The sequence below is a fragment of the Bacillus rossius genome, chromosome 1 (assembly GCF_032445375.1).
Source record: "Bacillus rossius redtenbacheri isolate Brsri chromosome 1, Brsri_v3, whole genome shotgun sequence".
NCBI classification, from domain to species: Eukaryota; Metazoa; Arthropoda; class Insecta; order Phasmatodea; family Bacillidae; genus Bacillus; species Bacillus rossius.
This window is the reverse complement of record NC_086330.1, coordinates 229,118,035-229,137,923: the sequence shown is the minus strand read 5'-3', so window position 1 is coordinate 229,137,923 and position 19,889 is coordinate 229,118,035. Positions and strand designations below refer to the sequence as shown.

The 19,889-nt window shown below is 41.0% G+C and overlaps 1 protein-coding gene across 9 annotated transcripts in view; it reads right to left on the bottom strand.

Annotated features, from left to right (window-relative positions):
• LOC134527342 (F-actin-uncapping protein LRRC16A) overlaps positions 1-9,610 on the bottom strand; it is a 324,842-nt gene extending 315,232 nt beyond the window's left edge. For 3 of the 9 annotated variants that reach the window (XM_063359939.1, XM_063359940.1, XM_063359942.1), the window contains exon 1: positions 9,403-9,590. In XM_063359939.1, coding sequence (XP_063216009.1) covers positions 9,403-9,439 — 37 coding nt within the window. In that variant the 5' untranslated portion in view covers positions 9,440-9,590. Of the gene's footprint in view, positions 1-503; positions 3,055-9,402 lie in introns of those variants that run through there. The other 6 variants (XM_063359934.1, XM_063359936.1, XM_063359937.1 and 3 more) reach the window with 3 other exon arrangements.
• Between the last annotated feature and the right edge of the window lie 10,279 nt (positions 9,611-19,889).

Here is a 19,889-nt window from a genome sequence, read left to right as displayed (position 1 = left end):
GCGGAACATAGAAGAACCATGTTAATTCATAAATTCCTAATTTCCTTAGAGGGGTCCGCAACATTGTCATAAATAACTGCTCCAAGGAGCTTGTCGTTGGATAGAACTGTTTTATGTTTTGGACAAACAAGATGCTGTAGAAGAATATACTTATAAATACAAATAATCATTACAGTACGTCAAATAAATAATATCAATCAATCCGTAACGTTGTTGCAGTACACAGTTGTCAGTGTTGCTTCTGCTGGACAGGTGGCAATGCCATCTGTACAGATGGGTCGCAAAATCAGAACCGGTGATTTAGTCACAGATAACAAGTGATCGCATTACTAGCGCTCCAGCTGAATGGAAACCACGATTGCTCCTGTATCATCAATAGCAGAGCTGCTTTCACTGAACTGTGAATGCTCCCAAACCAGCAATAGCCACTTGGGACCTAATTCAGCGCTAACTTAAATGAAGCCTGCCCTAGGAGAGGCATCGCTGAAAGATGTGTCACTTACGGAACAGTTGTCGCAACTGCTGGGGAGAGCCACACGCGTGGCAGAGGTCCAACTGACAGGAGAAGTCCGACCGGCCCTCCATGCCCGCCCTCGCCGCCGACTGCCACCAACTGATAAGTGGCTGTTTTAAGAAGCGCTCCAGAGGCACGCCCCTGACATGCTTATCTCTGTGCGCTGCTTATCACGCCAGGCTCAATGGGAAGCAGAGCTCCTGACACGACCGGGGAAGAGGGAGGAGAGGAACCAAGAGACACTGCCTAGTACAACTAGGCTAGGTAAGAGCAGCATTGTGCAGGCTGGCCAATACTGTTAACTGCACCAATCACTCAACAAGATTAACACTCACAATGGCATGAATTGTTCATAAGCAATCCACCCCATTTCATTTATTAAATACTAAAAATTTTTTATAAAAAAAATCAAGTTTAAAACTTGAAAAATTTATAAAGCTAAAATTTAAAAAATATATATTTTTATAGTGATTGTATGATAATTTGTTGTATACTCTGAAAGGGTGCTTACAGCTGTAATGATACTATTATTTAATAAGTAACACCACCTCTACAGACTATTATTCTTTGTCTTTAATGTCCTAAGCAACACTGTTGTAATGAAAAATTGTTTTTTATGTCAAAAAAGTATTGCATTTCATCAAACCCATTCTCTAGTGTTAGCATAAGTTTGGAACATATTTTTATGAGAGAGCTTATCCAGCCTTCATGGGATAAGGATGTTCTTTATTGGAGCAGCAAAATTATATGTTTCTACAAAAGGAAGTGCTAGTTAATTTGTACGTTACATAATCAGAAGACAACAGAACTAAATTATACATCAGTTACTCAAATGTGAATACTGAAGAAGATAATATAATCTTGTTTATAGAGAAGACTAATATTTGAATTATAATATGCCACGTTGTGTATGTGGAAGACAATTTTATTGTGTTTGAAGACAGAAGACTTGAATTGCAACATGTAAACTAGACAGCAGTTACAGTAGCTGTTAGCCACTATATTTGGTGGTGCTCCGCCTATGAGTGTGTGGCGATATTGAAGAATGTTCTGCAACATCAAGTTGACGACACCAGTCCAGGATCGACCCCACGTTGGGACTCTCACACATCGAAGGAGGCGCAGACAAGTTTGTCAGTGGCAGCTTCTATTCAGGAAAGTTTGACTGTAATTGTATTATTTGAACATACATATTTATTATGTTGCAGTATTAATGTAATATTTTATTGAGTTGCTATATGTTTCGAAAGTAATTACTTTTATGCTAAACTAGCTAATAACCTGCAGCATTTATCGTTCTATTATAGGGTATTGCTGATATTGCACCATTTTGAAAAAGTACGTAATTAAATTCAAACATTTGCAAAAGAAAAAACACACAAAAAAATGTCAGGCAAATAAAATATTTCATTCACCAAAAAACCATTTAAGAATTATATTTTATAAAGTAGTTATGTGAAGCCTTTATAAATTTTTAAAGTATAGATTAAGTACCAATTTGAATTTATAATTCCTGTTAGAGGATATATTTTACCTTGATGAAATCGCACTTACCTCCTTTCCATTTCATGAAGTAGTCAATTTAAATAATTGTGAAACACACCTATTTCATTTTAATTAAAATTATGCCATAGTTTAAACATATACTTTCATTTATTTTGGTTATAGCTATGCTTGGAATAAAGAAATGTTTCACCTTATTAGATACATATATATTATTTGAAGCTTATTGAAACAATTGCAACTTTATTTTAAATGCAGGAGAGTACAGTTATCAAATTTATTATCTAGCAAATTAGTTGATTCTTGGTTATGCTTAGTATTACTTAAATAAAATTTCTAAATTTTTCACTCTTCGGACAATAGTTTTCACACAGAATTGCAAACCCTTAATTTAACACCAAGCATTGACTAGAATGCATACACCTGACAGCTATTTCCAAACACTTGCTATTTCATTGCCCAACTGCACTCATCTTCTGAGAGAGTGGTCACTCCCAGCAAACCAGGATCAGGATTATTACTTGCTTTTTAATATATGCTTATATATATATGCTTATATATAACCACACACACATATGTTGTCTCATTTGTGGTTATATATATAAAACTTGTGGTTATTATATATATATATAACCACACACACAAATATTGTCTCATTTGTGCTTGCATTTAACTATTATGTACCCCTATGTCATGAAATGGGACAATTACTACAACTGATTGAATTCTTTAACCGATTTTCTGATGGTTTAACTTAGTAACTTTTGTATCGTTCCTGTCAATGTTTATATGATGGTCAGGAAATTTGCTGCTATCTAGATCTCTGTGTTTTTTTTTTCAGTAGATTTCATTTGTTTGTAAAATTAAATAAGTAATTTCTTATAGGGACAGTGTTTTAATAGAAAAATAAAAAAAATTGAAAAATTGTGTTTTTTGAGCACTAAGTTGTTCTTTTATTATCCCAAAAAATAGTGATTCCAAATTTCTACATAGTACCACTGCTAGAAGATAAATCTGGTGATATGTAAACTTATTTTAAATGTTTAATATTTAAATGTTTGCTATATCAGAATCTATTCACTCCAACCCAAAAAATATATATTTAAACCATATTTTTATAAGTTTTAATACTATCAAATAAAATATGCAATTATATAAATCATGTAGCAAATGAAGTGCTGGTTTTACCGATGAAAAAGGAGTTAAATTCAGTTATTTATATGGTTTGTTATTTTTTCTATTACAGACCTACACAGACCATATGAAGACATAACAAAACAGTACAATTGAAAAAAATTATATACCTATGTGTTGAATAAGCAAACAAAAAGTACCTATATGACTTTTTATAAATATTTGTACTACATTGTATTCCTCTTATGAACAGAGATAAATGTAGATTACCATCCAAAAATATGTATACTATTAAACATAATAAGGACAGGATGGAACTCTAATGGCTAGCCCCGGCCACCAGGCGCTGATCCAAGGGGGGGGGGGGGGGGGGGCGATAGGGGCGATCGCCCACCCTCCCTTCACCCAGGGAAGCATAATCGATGATGTAGTCAAATACATAAAGACCCGCGCAATGTCTTACATGAAACCGAAATATTGATAGCTGTGTGCCACATTGACAAAGAGTAACTTCACTCTGGGCATGTTTACTTCATCCTTCAACTTTTCAGCTGTCCTGAGCTCAAGGGAAAAGCGTGGCTTAAAATGTTGGAAGGGGGTGGCGGGCGAAAAGCTGGGCTGTCCCGTTACTGGAGTGGAGGGTGGAGTCAGGAGAGTTGCAGTGCGACCACAACAAACCCCCCCTCCCCAACTATACGCCGCACCAACAGACGACTGCCTTGCCTTCTCGTCAGTAACCTACTGTATAATCAGTGACAGGACAGTGTTCAGTGAAAGTGGTCAGTGGTGTAAGTGTCGCAGTCGGTTATTCATTATACGTGTATCTGTCTGATCATAATACATTCATGAGAAGTTATTTGCCAACAACACATTATGGTAAGTCTTCCCTCCCACGTTTATTTGATTAAATGTTTTTTTATGTGCCAAAGAATTCGTAACTGTCGTTAATTTATTACAAGAACTGGGCTTCATGTGGCATCGCAGCATAAAAACTGTGCGCGCACCTGGCAAGCTTGCTCCATGCATGCAATATCCCTCACATCATGTGTGTGAACGAAGCACAGAAACAGTGTGTGGATGCTCTGTTTGATAAACAAATATAATCCTTCGTAGCTTTTAAGTACGTAAACTACCCAATATTCGTGTTTCGCTTACGGCCGTGATCTGTTTATACTTCATCTCGAGCAACTTTTATCAGTAAAACCACGTAGAATGAGTTGATTGGTAGTTGTGGGGAAGAGATTATTTCACAAATTATCAAATGTGTGCAGGATTCCAAATTTTATAGCATCATGTTCGACGAAACTACTGATGCTTCACATCAGTCCCAGTTAACACTTGTTTTGAGGTATGTACACGAAGATTAAGTGCACGAAGATTTTTTACAATTTTTAAATGTTCAATAATTTGTGAACAGTGAGGACAAGGACCAAGATGAAGTATATGAACCAACTGTAAGTGGCAAAGATATTGGACAAGTAGTACTTTCTGCTCTAAAGCATCACTGTCTTGACCTAAGCCATTGTGTTGGCATATCTACAGATGGGGGCAGTGTCATACTGTCAGAAATTTGTGGTGCTGTGACTGAAGTCAGGCGAGAAGCTGTGAATGCTGTTCACTGTCCATGTCACAATCATGCTCTTAATTTGGCCATATCAAAATCTTTCAGCATCCAAGCAGTTCGAAATACTATTCCAAAAATGAAAACGATAATCTCGTTCTTCACTGCATCGTCAAAACGCTCAGCTTTACTCAAGAAAGTTTTATGTCACCAACTCTCTGGACTGTGTGAAACTCGTTGGATCGAAAGACACGATGGCGTTTTGCAGTTCCAAACATCTTTTCTGAAAGTAGCTCAGGCTTTAGAGTGTGTCGTATCTTTGAAAGATGCTGAAAGTGCTGCAAAAGCAAATACATGTTGACTGCACTTTGTGAGAGTGAATTTATTGTCACAGTCATCTGCTTATCTGATATGCTGGGAGACACTCTTCCTTTGAGTAGACTATATCAGAAGACTTCCATAGACCTTAAGGTTGCCCAAGATATTCTGGCAGATACTCTTTATGTTCTAAATACGAAACGTACACAGTGCGAAAAGCTATTATCTCAACTTTTCAACGCAGCTGATGGTCTTGCTCAGGAGCTTGGTGTAGATTTAACTATACCTCGACTTGTGAAAAGGCAAACACACAGACAAAATTACCCATCATCGAACCCTGTTGATATTTTCCGAAGAGCTGTATTCATTCCCATTCTGGAGCACATTGTCGAAGATTTAAAACATCGGTTTTCGGAAGAAACGCAACAGCTTCACAGCCTGTCAGCTTTGTTACCAACTTCTTCTTCTAGTCAAGTAAAAGTCAAAAAAATCCTACAAAGTATGGCTCTCTCCTTGGAGTGAATGGGCTAGAATATGTGGAAAGACAACTTAATGCCGAGGTTCGATCATGGGAGGCGAAGTGGACCCGTGAGAAAGAAATTAACAATACAATACCCTCCACAGCTCTCGATGTTCTCGCTTCGTGTGATGAGGAGCTGTATCCAGGCATCTACATTCTCCTGAAAATCTTAGTCACCTTACCTGTAAGTGTCGCTTCGGCAGAGAGAACATTTTCTACATTGAGAAGATTTAAGACGTGGTTGAGATCTACCACAAAGGAAGACAGACTGACCGGACTTGCATTATTGCATATCCATTGTGGCTGCGAGATTGATAAAGAAAAAGTCATTGATCGCTTTGCAAGCAAGAGAACCCGCAGGATGGAATTCATTCTATGATGGAGAAAAACTGTTGTTTTGCAACTTCTAGTTATGCACAATCATTATAAGTACAAGACATTTTAATTTTAGTTATTACTACAATTGTTATGCCCATTCTTTAATTATTGTATTTTATTTATTATTTTCTGATAAATTTATCATTTACCAAAACTAATTTTCTGTGAAAAATTTGACAGACTATACCAAAAGTGTATTTGACATTTAAATCACAAAATTGCTATAAAAACATACCATTTTGCATGCGAAAATCTATAATTTTTCCGTGGGGTGGAACCCTGGACTCTCCCATTTTAAATACTTTTGAAACCTACATTCGCCCCCCTGACAACAAACGCTGGATCCGCCCCTGCCGGCCACTGATAAGCTTCAGAATGCTACTGTGGTATAAGCATGCATAGTTTCACTTCTGTAATGGAACAACCCATCGTAATAAGACACGTCATGCAAGACTAGACCGTGTTCCAACTGGAAGTTTTTATCTTTTTAATACAAAATGGTCATGAAAGGTCTTTAATCCGGCATTCCATGCATCTGAACATTCTGTAATCTGTCACCAAACAAGCTGCTCTGGTCTAGAATTTTTCATATGAATTGAACCTGTTAAACGCAGCATTACTGCTCTGCCTGCATTTTTTGTTCGCTCAATGTTCATAGTTAATGTCAGTTTTCAAGTCAGTACAGTGTTTCCTGTTGTCTATAGTACGTCTCATCCTTAGTTTGAAATGTGCAGTGTAATGGACATTTACTCATTTCACAATTTCTGCCACTCGTGTGGTCCTTGTTTCAGTGTGCACTGTTGCCAGATACAGACCATTGAGCACAAACATTTTAGACACAAATTTGTAATGTTTCAGAAAAATTATGTCTGTAAGGTCACAAAACATTATTGGGGAGGGGGGGGGAATCTGAATTATTGTATGCTGTGAAGGAAAATTTTATATTAGAATTTCAGAAATAATGCATCATCATGCTATATTTCATCAAAAGCATTATATAATTTTTAATTCTAAGGAGACAGAACTGAAAGTTGCCCTCTTAGTTTCAAATGGCTTTTTCAACAAAATATTTACAATGTACCCAATATTAACATGATAGCTGTGTTTTGAGCAAAGCGCATGATTTATTGAAATGCCAGAAATTAATAGTGTTACGATGGCTGGTGCGGCATGCTGGCCGCACTTATCTCTGGGGAAACCCTGATGCAACCCAGTAAATGTCAGTTTCTCCCCCTCCCCCTCTACCAGCGCTCTTCCAAATAGTCTTACAGCCTTACGGTCTGGTATGTCTGGTGTGTTTGGCGCGATTCCAGCCCCGCCTGCAAAAAGTGGCATAACTAGAATGCCATTGTTCTGGGAGCTTCAGGTTTCAAGTCAACCTTGACTCCGCGACACTTCGAAGGGTATGGGACCATTCCAGAAGGGGGCTGAGGGGTATAAAAATGGTGACACCAGCCTCCAAGGAGTGAAGTAAAGAGGGTGAGTGGCCCCTTGGTGAGCGAAAGCAGACGAGAGACGGGCTTCATGTACAGAGACTGATGCACCAGGGAGCGAAACATCCAGTACTGTGTTGTGTGCAATGGACCAGTAAGTAGTGCGAGTCAGTGGGTAAGAGATGAGCTGTAGAGAGAGACACAGTCCAGCTGAGCTCCAGTGGGGAGAGTAAACTGTGTTTTGAGCAAAAGAGTGATTAACTTGTGGACAGACATTTTAAGTGTTGTAATTTAATTAACAGTGTAAATAGTAGTTAATAGTAAAACTAGTTAGTTAATTGGCCTATCCTTTTCGAACCTGTTTTACCTCATAATAAAAGTGACAGCTGCTACAAATAGTTTCTCGTGTGAAATAACTGGAAATTTGTATTGAATTAGTGTTTTCATATTGACATATTTAATTATACTGTCTATAGATACTACTATTTTATAGTCTTAAAAACACTGAAAAACTTTTTAATTAATTGTGCCAGATCAAAAACATTCCCCTGTAATATTTATCTGCTTTTTTTAAAAGCTAGACTACCTGTAGTAGGGAATCAGAACTATTCTAATTGACAAGAGCATTACCAGTTTGATTATAGAACGGGAAGCAGTGGAGTTCTTGTCAGCACAGAAGACAGCAGATGCATTGGCTTACTGTGCCAGCAGCTTAACAACCATGTCCAGAATACCATAGTTTAGCTAGAGCTTCAAACAGATAGGTACATAATGATCCTGTAATTCTAAAGGAATACCTCTTCCAAAATAAATAGATAAATAAAAATTTCAAAATGATATTTTCCACTTCCTGACATGCTTTCAAATCCACGCAAATCTACGATAAAATTTTCCTGAATTTTCCCTAACCAAAATTTCATACCTATTTCTCCAACTAATTTATTGAAATAATTGACGTAGCTATTTTATCAATTTCTGAAAAAAATTACAAAAATCCAATTTCCACCATCTTCATACCTGGCAAAAAATTATTTTAAAATATTACAATTCACACAAAAACTTGCCTAGGCCATTTTATAGTGTGTATGACTAAGCAATAATACAATTTCAGGGATATCTCTCTTTGAAAACAGTCTTAACTAAGCTATTAACCGATTAAACAAATTTAAGTCACTATGATTAAATTACCGGTAATATTTACAATAATTTTACAGCATCCTTTAACCCGAAAATACAGTTTTTGCATGTGGCTGGAATAGCTAGTAGTATTCACTGTTTACTGGGACTCAACCATGTCAGTGCCTGTGGTACCCCATCGGCAAAACATAAAATTGTTATTTACATATCAAGTTCTCCAAAATATTTTAATTTTCCTCAATATTATAATTAGAAATAAAATAAGGGACTGAATAAATCCAATTTTCAGGTGTTTGAATTTTTTTTTAGAGTGGCACCACTAAACTTTATAATGATCAAAATACAGCAATCCTAATCTAACTTTCACAAAATTTCTCAGTATTTTAATCTAGGTAATCTAAACTAACCAACCATCCTTGGTATGTAAAAGTATTTAAATGTGGCTTACCTAAATAACAGTTCTAAGAATAATAGGCTACTTTTAATGCTATAACGTTATCCTGGTAAACTGCTTCAAATATTATGCCTTCTTAAAGAATAATTCAAAAACCAGTAAGGAAGATAAAAAAAAAATGTTTTATTTTTTGTTTCTTCTTTTTAAAAGAGGCTATCCATCAGAATTTTCAAATTAGCACTTCTAAAATAACTCTGCTTGGTTATATTTCAGGGTAATCAAAGATTTGCTGCAGATATATCAGGGCAAGTTTCTGGTAATTATAAACTTCAGCAGACACTGGCAAATTTATAAAGAAAAAAGTCACAAAAAATAAAAGTATGACTGTCATTCTCAACATCGATAACGGTAACGTTTCGTCCTGGAATTTCATTCATCCGACACACCCCTTACTGGAAACTTGCTAACGATGTAAACTGTCAAAATAAGTAAACAAAAGACGGTACTTACCATTTAAATCTTTTGTAAGTTGTGACCTAGTGGACATTTTACGGACATGCGAAAGACCGTCATATGACACGTTTATAACAAACCTAGGCACACAAGATGCATACAAGTCTCGTTAAAAAAACAATATCATGTTACTTATTCCAAACATTCATGATACTTCGATGTTGCAGCAGCCTCATTTAGTCACTAGGCAGGGCATCCACACAACGAAATTATAAACAGTTATCAGACTTTCAGTAGAACCAACATAGTACCTTAATTTGAGTATAGGAAAGTGCTCTAAAGTTCAACTTAAAGTCCAATAATTGCCAATTATTCTGTAATCTAAATTTTTTTTAGAAATTTGCGATAGTTAACAGTACTGTGTATTGTTTAATTATGTATCAATTGATTAGTACATAAACGTAGTGTGTTTGCTTTCCTGATAATGAGATTGTTAAGTATTTGCGGCATTAGCTATATGGAAATACAGCCTTACACTCTGAGGCGGGAGTGGATCGCACCGGCCCAGTGTAGCTGACCAACGACGCAACCACGCCAAATAATTCTGAGGTGGAAACTCAACAGAATACTAGTTGACCCTGTCGTGTCCAGCATTTAGCCTCCGCCCCCTTGTGCGAGTGCTACCAAATATTGTAATAGGATAATATGGGAAACTCAGGCCAATTAGCATTGGCGAAGCGCGAGACACCAGACTGCAGCGCATTCTAGCGGCGTGGACTGAAGAAAGCCCCGCGTAATTCAATTTTACGTGCATATTAAAGGCAACATGTTTACACAATTAAGTGCTGTTTTTACCAAAACTAGAAATTCAAACAAATTTAAAGGCTATTATTCATACAGAACTGTTCTCAGGCTTTATTTAAAGGTAGGTGTCAAAGATAGATATGTAATTATGTTTAAAATATAATCTATCAAAATAACTGAACAAGTAGTAGGTAGTATCTAATTGGTTTTCCAGCTGTTTTATTTTTAAGGAAACAAGAACTAGTTTTAGTTACGGAAGTAAATTGTATGTATGAAATTAACTTCTCACCTGAAAATGTGACTGCATTTTAAATAAAAATCCTTAATCAAACCAAAAACATACATACATATATATATATATATTTATTTATTAGGTTTAGAAGACTTGATGATAGTGTGATATTGAAATTGGGAGAATTATTAGAAGGAGACAGCGGGAGGCTATAGAAGTGCATAGAAACTAAAATCATTAAAAGTTTTTATGTTGTCACCACAGAGTTAGGTTATGTTTTTTGGGCTGGGGTTATAAGTGTAGCATTGCATGTTTGTTTAAGAAAGATCTAGACATTAATAAAGAATATTAGTTTTGATAACTATTATAGTTTTGTATACATAATTGTATAGTTAAATATGAAGTGACTTTTGAGCATCAATAGTCATTGGCAAAAACTGTTGACACCCTATTTAACAAAACAGACTTAAGGTATAGGATAAGTGTAATTATGACAAAACCTAGCTGCAAGTGTTAACACATTGTTATTATTAACATTAAAAAAATGGTCTAGCAATAGATAAATTACTACCAGTAGTATATTAGCAAGAACCTTCTTAATTTCAGAGTAGTCTAAGGCATGCCACATTTTTGTTCACTATGGATGCTGTAGCGGATAAGTTTTATTCTCCATCAAAGCAGTGTGATTATGGAACTGCTGTTTTTAATATTGTTAGGTTAGGTTGAGTTCAGTTAATCTGAAGGTGATCTCTGCATAGCTTGCCAGTATGCAAGGGAAATGGCTCACTTTACAATAATTACAAAATGTTATACCTAATTATAAGCATATATTAATTTTACGGCAGTACTTTTCATGTTAGGAAATGAAAATGTAAATCGATATTAGTTTCCATGCAAGAGACAAGGTGTAAGTACCCAAATGATAGACCTGTTGTTCCCACCAGCCTGAAGAATGGTGAATAAAATGGGAGTGCCCCGATAAAACCCCCAGGCAATGCAAACGTCCACCATGTTTCCAATTAGTTAAATATCTGTGCTGGTAATCAATTCCCAGTCACCTTGGGAAGCGAGTGTTATCACTCAACCAGTGCATCTCCGTTGGAAGTATTTCTATTTAGACACACTACATAATATAGTAAAGTTGATATACAGGAAATAAATTCTTGGTGGACATGTAAATACTAGACTTTGTCTAGTATATAAATATGTATGTCATGTTATATCAGGTTTCTTCCATTTAATATTTTGGAAATTCCTTCAATATTAGTTATGCAGACACACATATGTAATAGCTGTACTGAAATTTTTTTAATTTACTTACTTCCACTGGTATATATGAAATGTGCATTCCAGTTACAATATGGAACAAAATTAATTTCTTTATAATAAATAACATTTTCAATACGAGAAATACTGTGTCATCATGTAACAATTAACTTGATTCAAACTAGTTGAGCATGTTAAAGAGTGCGAGGTTAGTCAGCATTTATGTAGAACTTCATATCCATAGGAACACTAATAGCATGCAAGTTGGGATTGTAGAAATAAAAACACAACCTCCACACACAAATTTTATATATTTATTTGTGCTATAAAATTTTTTTTTTCAATTGTGGATTACTAGTCATCAAGATATTAGGGCATAATCTCTTGTTATCAGATATTTTTTAAGATTGGTTTTACAGGATGAATACACAGGACATCAAATTGAATATCAAAAATTGAAATACAGTTGTTGTACTTTAATGAAACACATTTCAATATAACAAAATTATACCAAACCTTATTTTCATAATTACATACTTTCAAAATGCAGAAGTAACTACATAACATAATCCTTTAAGTACATTATTCATAATATTTGTAATATCTGCTTCTAGAAATATTACAGAATACACTTGATAGTTTAAAAATTTAATTCTTACAATTTTTTTTTTAGCTGTAACTTAAAATTCGACGTACCTACAGCAACCAAACAATTTTACCGGCAGGTGTGACACAAAATTAAAAAATTTTCTTCACAATGATATAAAGAATCAACACATTTCAGATGTATGTATTAGCATTCTTCTTGGCTGGCTTCAATTTTATGTAATTCGACACATTTCTAGCTTCATTCATTCAACCACTATATGAATTAGATACTTCATCTTAAGGTTGCAACATAAACATAAACTTTAATGTCATTAAACTCGTTAAGTATAATAGAAATTGTCAACACATTACAATATAAGTACATGAAACATTTATATATACAAATAAAATATTACATTTATAACTTAGAAAAACATAAGGTCACTAAAATTTAAATTGTTACATTCTTCCAATGAATACAATGCATAAGTTTTAAACCACTGTACCAAAGATCATCTTAACTTATTAAAAGATACATATCTAGCACTTAACTGTAACCTGTTACAACAATTTTACACCTATGTTATTTAAATTCATCTCAGTCTTGGATAATAGTCTGCAATTAACATAAATTAAATCTCTTATTTCTAGTATTGTAATCATGCACACTTTTTCTTAAGATATGTCGCTAAATTACTTTTAATAAACAATAAACAATGTAAAATAAAAATACAAGGTAACGACATGAGTATCTTAAGATTTATGAAATGCTCTCTACATCATTCTGTCAGAAATTCCTACCATACTTTTGATTACTTTTTACTGCCATAGAAAAAGCCATACGCTTCAGCTGAATTACTCCATACTCTAATTCCATAAAGGAGATGAGTATGAAATGAAGCGTAGTAGGAATTAATTACTAGTTGTTGATTTGTACAATATTTTAATTTTCTTAGTAAATAGGTTACCTTCGAAAGACGTTTGTTAGGACATTTGTGTAAGAATTCCAATTTAAATTACTCTCAAGATAAATACCAAAAAAATGTACAGTATTCAATTGTTAAGTTTTTAAAGAAAAAAAATATTGTTTTATCATGTTTAGCAACTAACTTATTTATCTTAACTCAGTAATGAAACTTATCAGAAGCTTGTAAAATTGTGAGATGTAAAAAAATCTGGATATTTATCATTATTTAAAAAGGTAGTGTAAACAACATATAAAATACATTTCCCATTTTGTACTGACGCCGTCCCCGTTGCCTAATCTGAATTTACGTAAATTTAAGCTGGTAGGTTAATTTTGAATATCAAGGGGGGGGGGGGTTCCTGGCCTCGTGGCGGTAGGCAGGGATGCGGCGACAAAGGACTCCCCGGGCTGTTATGGCCTCCCAGGACGCCTTATTAATGAAACACACGAGTTCTTTTGGTTATTTATTACGTCGCACACTCTACAGGTCACACCTTCACGTGACTGGCCGCTTCATCGTCGACCTAAGCTCCGCGCACCTGAACCTGCTAGGGTTTCTGCGAGAGTATACGGACGTGGCGTGAAGCGTGAGGACGATCGGTCCCGCAGATTAATTAAGAAAACATATGACACTGAGTGATTGCGATTAGTCCCGCACAGGAGAATGATTACTTATTAAAACACGTTACACTGAATTACTGCGATTAGTCCCGCACAGGAGAATATTTACTTATTAAAACACGTTACACTGAATTTGACTTGTCCCAGGCAGAGAGGAGGAGCGGGAGCGGTCCCCGAACAGGGGTCGCTGCCCAAGAGCAGGGGAAGATCGGGCAGAGGGGGGGAGAGAGTAGAAGCGGTCCCCGAGTAGAGGTCGCTGCCCAAGAGCAGGGAGTGGTAGGAGCGGTCCCCCAGAGAAGTCGCTGCCTACCAGAGGAGAAGGGAAGGAGGAGGAGCGGTCCTGCAGAGATGTCGCTGCCTACCAGAGAAGGAAGGAAGGGGGAGGAGCGGTCCTCCAGAGAGGTCGCTGCCTAAAACAATACTGCTCAAGTATTCAGTCACTTTTATTGGTCCAGAAATACTGGGAAGAGCTTTCTGCCTGGCTTAGCTCAGCCAGGGTAAATATACAAAATATGTACATATTCAGTAGGGAGGGCACATCTGTACCCTTCCTGTGCATACATATTCGACTTACAAAACTCTTTACATTCACTTGTATCATTAACAGTTTCTTGTCACAACACCATATATTTACATATTTGCCCTGAGTTAGACGGGGCAGGTAGACAAAGTCACCTTACTTTACATTCCCCTTTGTCTGCCATCTAGGGGCGGGTGGCGAACTAAATGTCCTGCCCATAGAGTGTGTAGGAGGGGTGGCGCACCTGGGGCTTGTGCTATTATACCAGCCGAGGCCAAAATGGTGGACATGACAAATTACTGCGATTAGTCCCGCACAGGAGAATATGCATGAGCGGATAGTCCGCGGGGTGGCGAAGGCCACGTTAAGCTGGGTACGGACACGTGAGAATCTGGAGCGATATCGTACACGTGGCCGTGGCAAGTCCCAGTTGATGACTCGTCCGAATGTTTGTGGTCGCGTTTGGCGCAGTGCCGCCCTGCGTGGGCCAAGACCTATGTCCCGAGGTGGGACGTAATAGCGTGAGGCGCAGGTGCCACGACGGGTCACCTAATTGCTTACGTAAAATATAAAAATCCCTGATGGGATACACATGTTATTAAAAGACCGCGCGAGGTTGCTAACGGCCGATTTGGGCCGACCGGGGAGCTGATATAAAACGTTTGGACTATATTTACCTATTGCAGTTACATGGTGTTGGCGCGAAAATTGAAGGCTCCCCGTGCGTGGGCTGCCGGCCCGGGCGAGTGCTGGATGGCGACTGACTAACCTCCCTGGCCGCCGGGGCCAGGGAGGGGGGAAATTCCGCGGGAAAACTGCGGAGCGCGGGAAGATGACTTCGGCCAGTTTTGTGAATTATACCCTTGTAACATATGATCATTTAATTAACATTAATTATTGAATGGTTTAGATTTCTTAGTTTTTGTTTATATTATAAAATGCCTGAGAAACAATACCCTTGCGCAGTGCCACACCCGGCCGGGCGCTTTGCACACATAGGAGGCCGTGACTGACATCACGCCGTTCGGGGCACTGCACTACGTTGCGCGCGCGGGCGCGTTCGGGGCGCGGCACTTCTCAGGTGTTGAGGACCCATAACGGCCTGTGCTCTCAGAGGGAGCACTGACGGCGGCGTCAGTACATAATCAGGTAAGTCATTGAAGAAGATTAAAAAAACAATGGTCCAAGGACTAATCCTTGTGGTACTCTATCTTTTTAAGGCCCAATATGCCTAATGTTTTATCTTTTATTTTGAAAATTTGCATCCATTCAAATAAGAAGATAATAACATTAATTCCATGTTCCATCCTATAGAATTTAAAGATATCTTTAAACAACTTGGATAATCTCCTTCCTGAAACAACCAATTAATTAAGAAAGTGACAGGAACTAGTCATACATCATGCAATTGCCTAATAATTTAATTAGAACCATAATAATCCTCAGAACGAGAATTACTTAAACTGAAGAAAACATTGTTTACATCACTTACTGTTATTTCAATACATTTAAAAATTGTTGTAAGTTACCATTTTTTTGTTTGTGACTTAACAGTTGTAAAACATTATCCAAATCAACACCATGATCATTGGGGCCTAGCATTTTCACAAACATTTGCAAAGCATTGAACTGATATAGGTGTATCTTTATTTTTATGTTTTATATTTTTTATCTCGGCATTGATCGCTCTCCAAGCAGACATATATTTATTATTAAAATTATCCATATGAAGCTAGTCAATGTAAAAATACAAAATGTCTTAACATCATTTACTATATCAATAAAAACATAACAAAAACAATTTCACAGTTGAAAAATATTATAAATGTATACACAAGTCTAAATTATTTGTAAAAGTGCATTATTCTGAAATAAATATATATATTTTTGCATGAAACTATTGTCGTCGCCCAGGTTTTTCCCCAGGAAAAGTGCAGCTGCCCGGCTGCTCGTGGTAGAGGGGGTTCAGGCCTCGTGGCCTCCGGGGAACGTCAACCTGGTGCCCGAAATGACTAATACCAAATTCAACGATCGACTCATGATTTATTAGCCCACTAACACGGAATACTTGGGGCTAGCCCCGTTCCTGCCTGCGTCCGTCTGGGGTGAAGCCCGGCTCCGTGGGCTGTGCCACGCCGTTCCGTACCTCACAGAAAGTCCGTGCGACGCTGGCACTGACACGATAACTATTAACTTCCCGATGTTCAGGATGGGTTTTAAGTCTCTGTAGGTTGCAAGCCTTCTCCCGCGTCTCAATCATGACCGCTTGTTAGGCAACCGCGCCGCGAGAATCTCCCGCGATTCACGCGACTCTCCGCGACTACTCCTCGGGGCCGCCTGCCCAGCGACTACTCCGCGACTACTCCTCGGGGCCGTCTGCCCAGCGACTACTCCGCGACTACTCCTCGGGGCCGTCTGCCCAGCGACTGTGCGACTACTCGCGACCGTGTCTCCCTCGCGACTGACTCGACTGAGCGCTCCGCGCGCGGCGCTTCCCCTCCCGGCGCGTCTCTCCCTCCCCTCGACGTCTCCCACGGAGCACATGACGTTTCGCAGGCAGGGCGGGACCTCAGTCGCCCGGTGTACAAACACAACAATACCCTTCAAAAATATAAAAGATTACAGTCCGCTGAAAAAAAAAAAACAACACACACTGGTATATCATTATGCCTAACTGGCAGGAGAGGCGTTGCCTCGTCATAACGGCCTGTAGGGAGCTAGGTAGGCACCTGGGTCGACGTCAAATGCCCCCCCTCCCACGAGGCCGCTATGCGCGGCAACGTCTCTCAGTTAGGTATCACTCGACGCACTTGGGGATAATTCAAACACTGTGTGGTCGCACTGGGGGTCAACCTCGCACTGCTCCCAGGAGGGTAACAGGCTCATCACGCTGCACCTGGGTATGGGTACATCGCGGCGCACTGGCATGGTCAGAGTGGGGCACACGTAATCTTTCAGATATTCAGGGGCCCTACGGGTCCTGGAGGGACGAGATGGTGTAGCCGGTTTGCTTACTACGAGCGCGGCGGGGCCTGCCTGAGGGGGAAAATCTGCGTGCGGACTCACCTTAGGTGTGGATGCAGCCTGTGGAAACAGGTCGAACAGGGTGGGGGTCGGGTCATCCGAACGGCACTCACCCCCGGTCCACTGCATCTGTTGGCGCAGGCGGCGCTCCTCCTCGTCCCCTGTGTTCGCCTCAACATCTGTTCCCAGACACTCAGAAATGTCGCAACCGCCCCCAGAGATTTGGCGGGGAAGGCCCTGCTCCTCACTGACCCCCTCCCCTTCATCATCCGACTCTGGTTCCGTGACTATTTCTCGTGACCCGTCCCGGTACGCCTGCCGCCCCGTGTCAAGGGCGGGCCACCCCTTCCAACCCCTCTCCAGAGAGTCCAACGTTGTCTCCAGGTACTGCCACAGCTCCCGGCTATAAGGCCACTGCTCTGCCTCCTCCCCTTCAGCCCTGCCTGGTGTCCTGTCTCCCACAGCCGCAGAAGTCACGTCTCGTGTCTCGTCATCCGGGATCACGTCCTCTGTCGCGTCTGTTGGTCTTGTCTCCAGTATGTCCGTGGATGTTGGTGCTGGAGTGATGTCTGTGGGAGTAACGTCTGGCACATTTTCCCTTGCCTCCCCCGGGGCCTGGGGGCCTATCGGACCACGTGGCTCTGACGTCCGGGACGCTCCCTGGGGCGCGTTCGCCGGCAATGCTGGCGGCCAATCCGGACTCCCGGGCTGCTCTGTGTCCGTTTCCACGTCCGTTGCACGTCTGAGGTCGTCCCTATGAATTTTGGTACGCCCTCCATTGGGCGTCCGTACTATGTACGACGTTGGTCCTGGTTGACGTAGAATGGGCCGGGGCCCCGCCCATTTTGGCGCTAACCCAGCGCAGAACTTTTTGGCTCCGGATGACAGGTGGTGTTGGCGCACAAACACCTGCTCCCCCGGCGCTAGCACGGGCGGTGGCCTATCCGTCTGTGGCGTGTGCTTGCGGAGGTAGGTTTCCTGATGTTGCCTTGCCTGCTCCCATTTCTCCGACAGCTCTGCCCGCAGCGACTCGCCCAACTCCCCTGCTGTAGCGGCCGCCGCCACGCGGCACTCGCCTGGCAGCGCCAAGTTCTGCCCCTGGACTAGTTCTGCCGGTGTGTACCCCGTAACCGCATTCGTCCTTCGTCTCAGACTGTACAGGAGAGCCGGAATATGCAAGTCCCACTTGCTGTGGTCCTCGCCCAACCGGAGACGGAGCTGCGCCTTAATTTCCTGGTTCCGTCTCTCGGTTGGGTTGGCCCTTGGGTGGTATGTGGGGGTACTATGATGGTCCACCCCCCATCTTCGACATGCCTGCTTCCATCTGGCACCCGTGAACTGGCATCCATTATCACTCAAAACTACTGCCGGGTATCCAAACCGGGGAAAAACCTCCCCGTCCAACAGGGCGATTAGTGTACCCGAACGGACGTTGGAGACAGGGTAGGCCTCCACCCACCTGGTGAACAAGTCTGTGACTACCACGAGGAACCTCCTTCCCTTGCTGCTCCGAGGATAAGGACCCATGATGTCTAGCGCTATGGTGTGGAAGGGGTGTTGGGGCCGCCTCGGTCGCTGCTGCTCCTCACCATCTGTCCTCCTCGCCTTGCAGTGTTGACAGCGGAGACAATTCCTCACATACTCCCGGACGTCCCGGGCCACCCCCGGCCAGTGAAACGTGGTGCGCAGCGCCTCCGCCGTCTGCTCTGCGCCGGGGTGACCCGCGAGCCGGTGGTCATGGAAGTAGGCGAGGATGGCGGATCGGGCTCCCTCCGGGGCGTAAATTCGCCATGACTCCATATCCCCAGGTGCCCTACTCTGCAGGACCCCGTCTACCACCCTCTGGTACGGTGTCACCTGGGCGCCACACGCCTCGACAGCGGCCCTGGCGGCGGCGTCTCCCAGCTGTACCTGCTGGACAGCATTGATGACGTCGGCTAGTGTGTCTACAGACTCGCGACCGAGTCTCTGGGGCTGGTGAGTCACAGCGTACAGGGCGGCACGCCCGGATGACTCCCCTATAGCTGAGGAGTGACCCTGTGGAGGAAGCAGGTCCTCCCAGGATCCTCCGTCCTCGTAGACGTTTGCCGGGTCAGGGTGCCGGGAAAGCTCGTCCGCGAGCTGGTTCGCTTTCCCCGGCACATGCTCGACTTGGAAGGCATAGTTCTGTAGCGTCATGGCCCACCTGGTAAATTTAGACTTGCGGCCCTGCATCGTGTTTAGCCATTTGAGGCATTGACTGTCTGTCCTAAGAGTGAACTCTTTGCCCTCAAGGTAGTGCCGGTAGCGACTAACCGCCCACACTACCGCCAAGCATTCCTGCTCATTTACGTCATAGTTCCTCGCGGCCGGCCCGAATTTGGAGCTGGCATACTCCAACACTCTCCGCTCGCCGTCGGGGCCGACCTGGTATAACACCGCCCCCATACCCACCTTGCTGGCATCCGTCTGCAGGTACAGGGGCTCCCCTGGTGCCATACGGGCGAGGACATGACTTCTCCGGAACAGGCGCTTGACGGCCT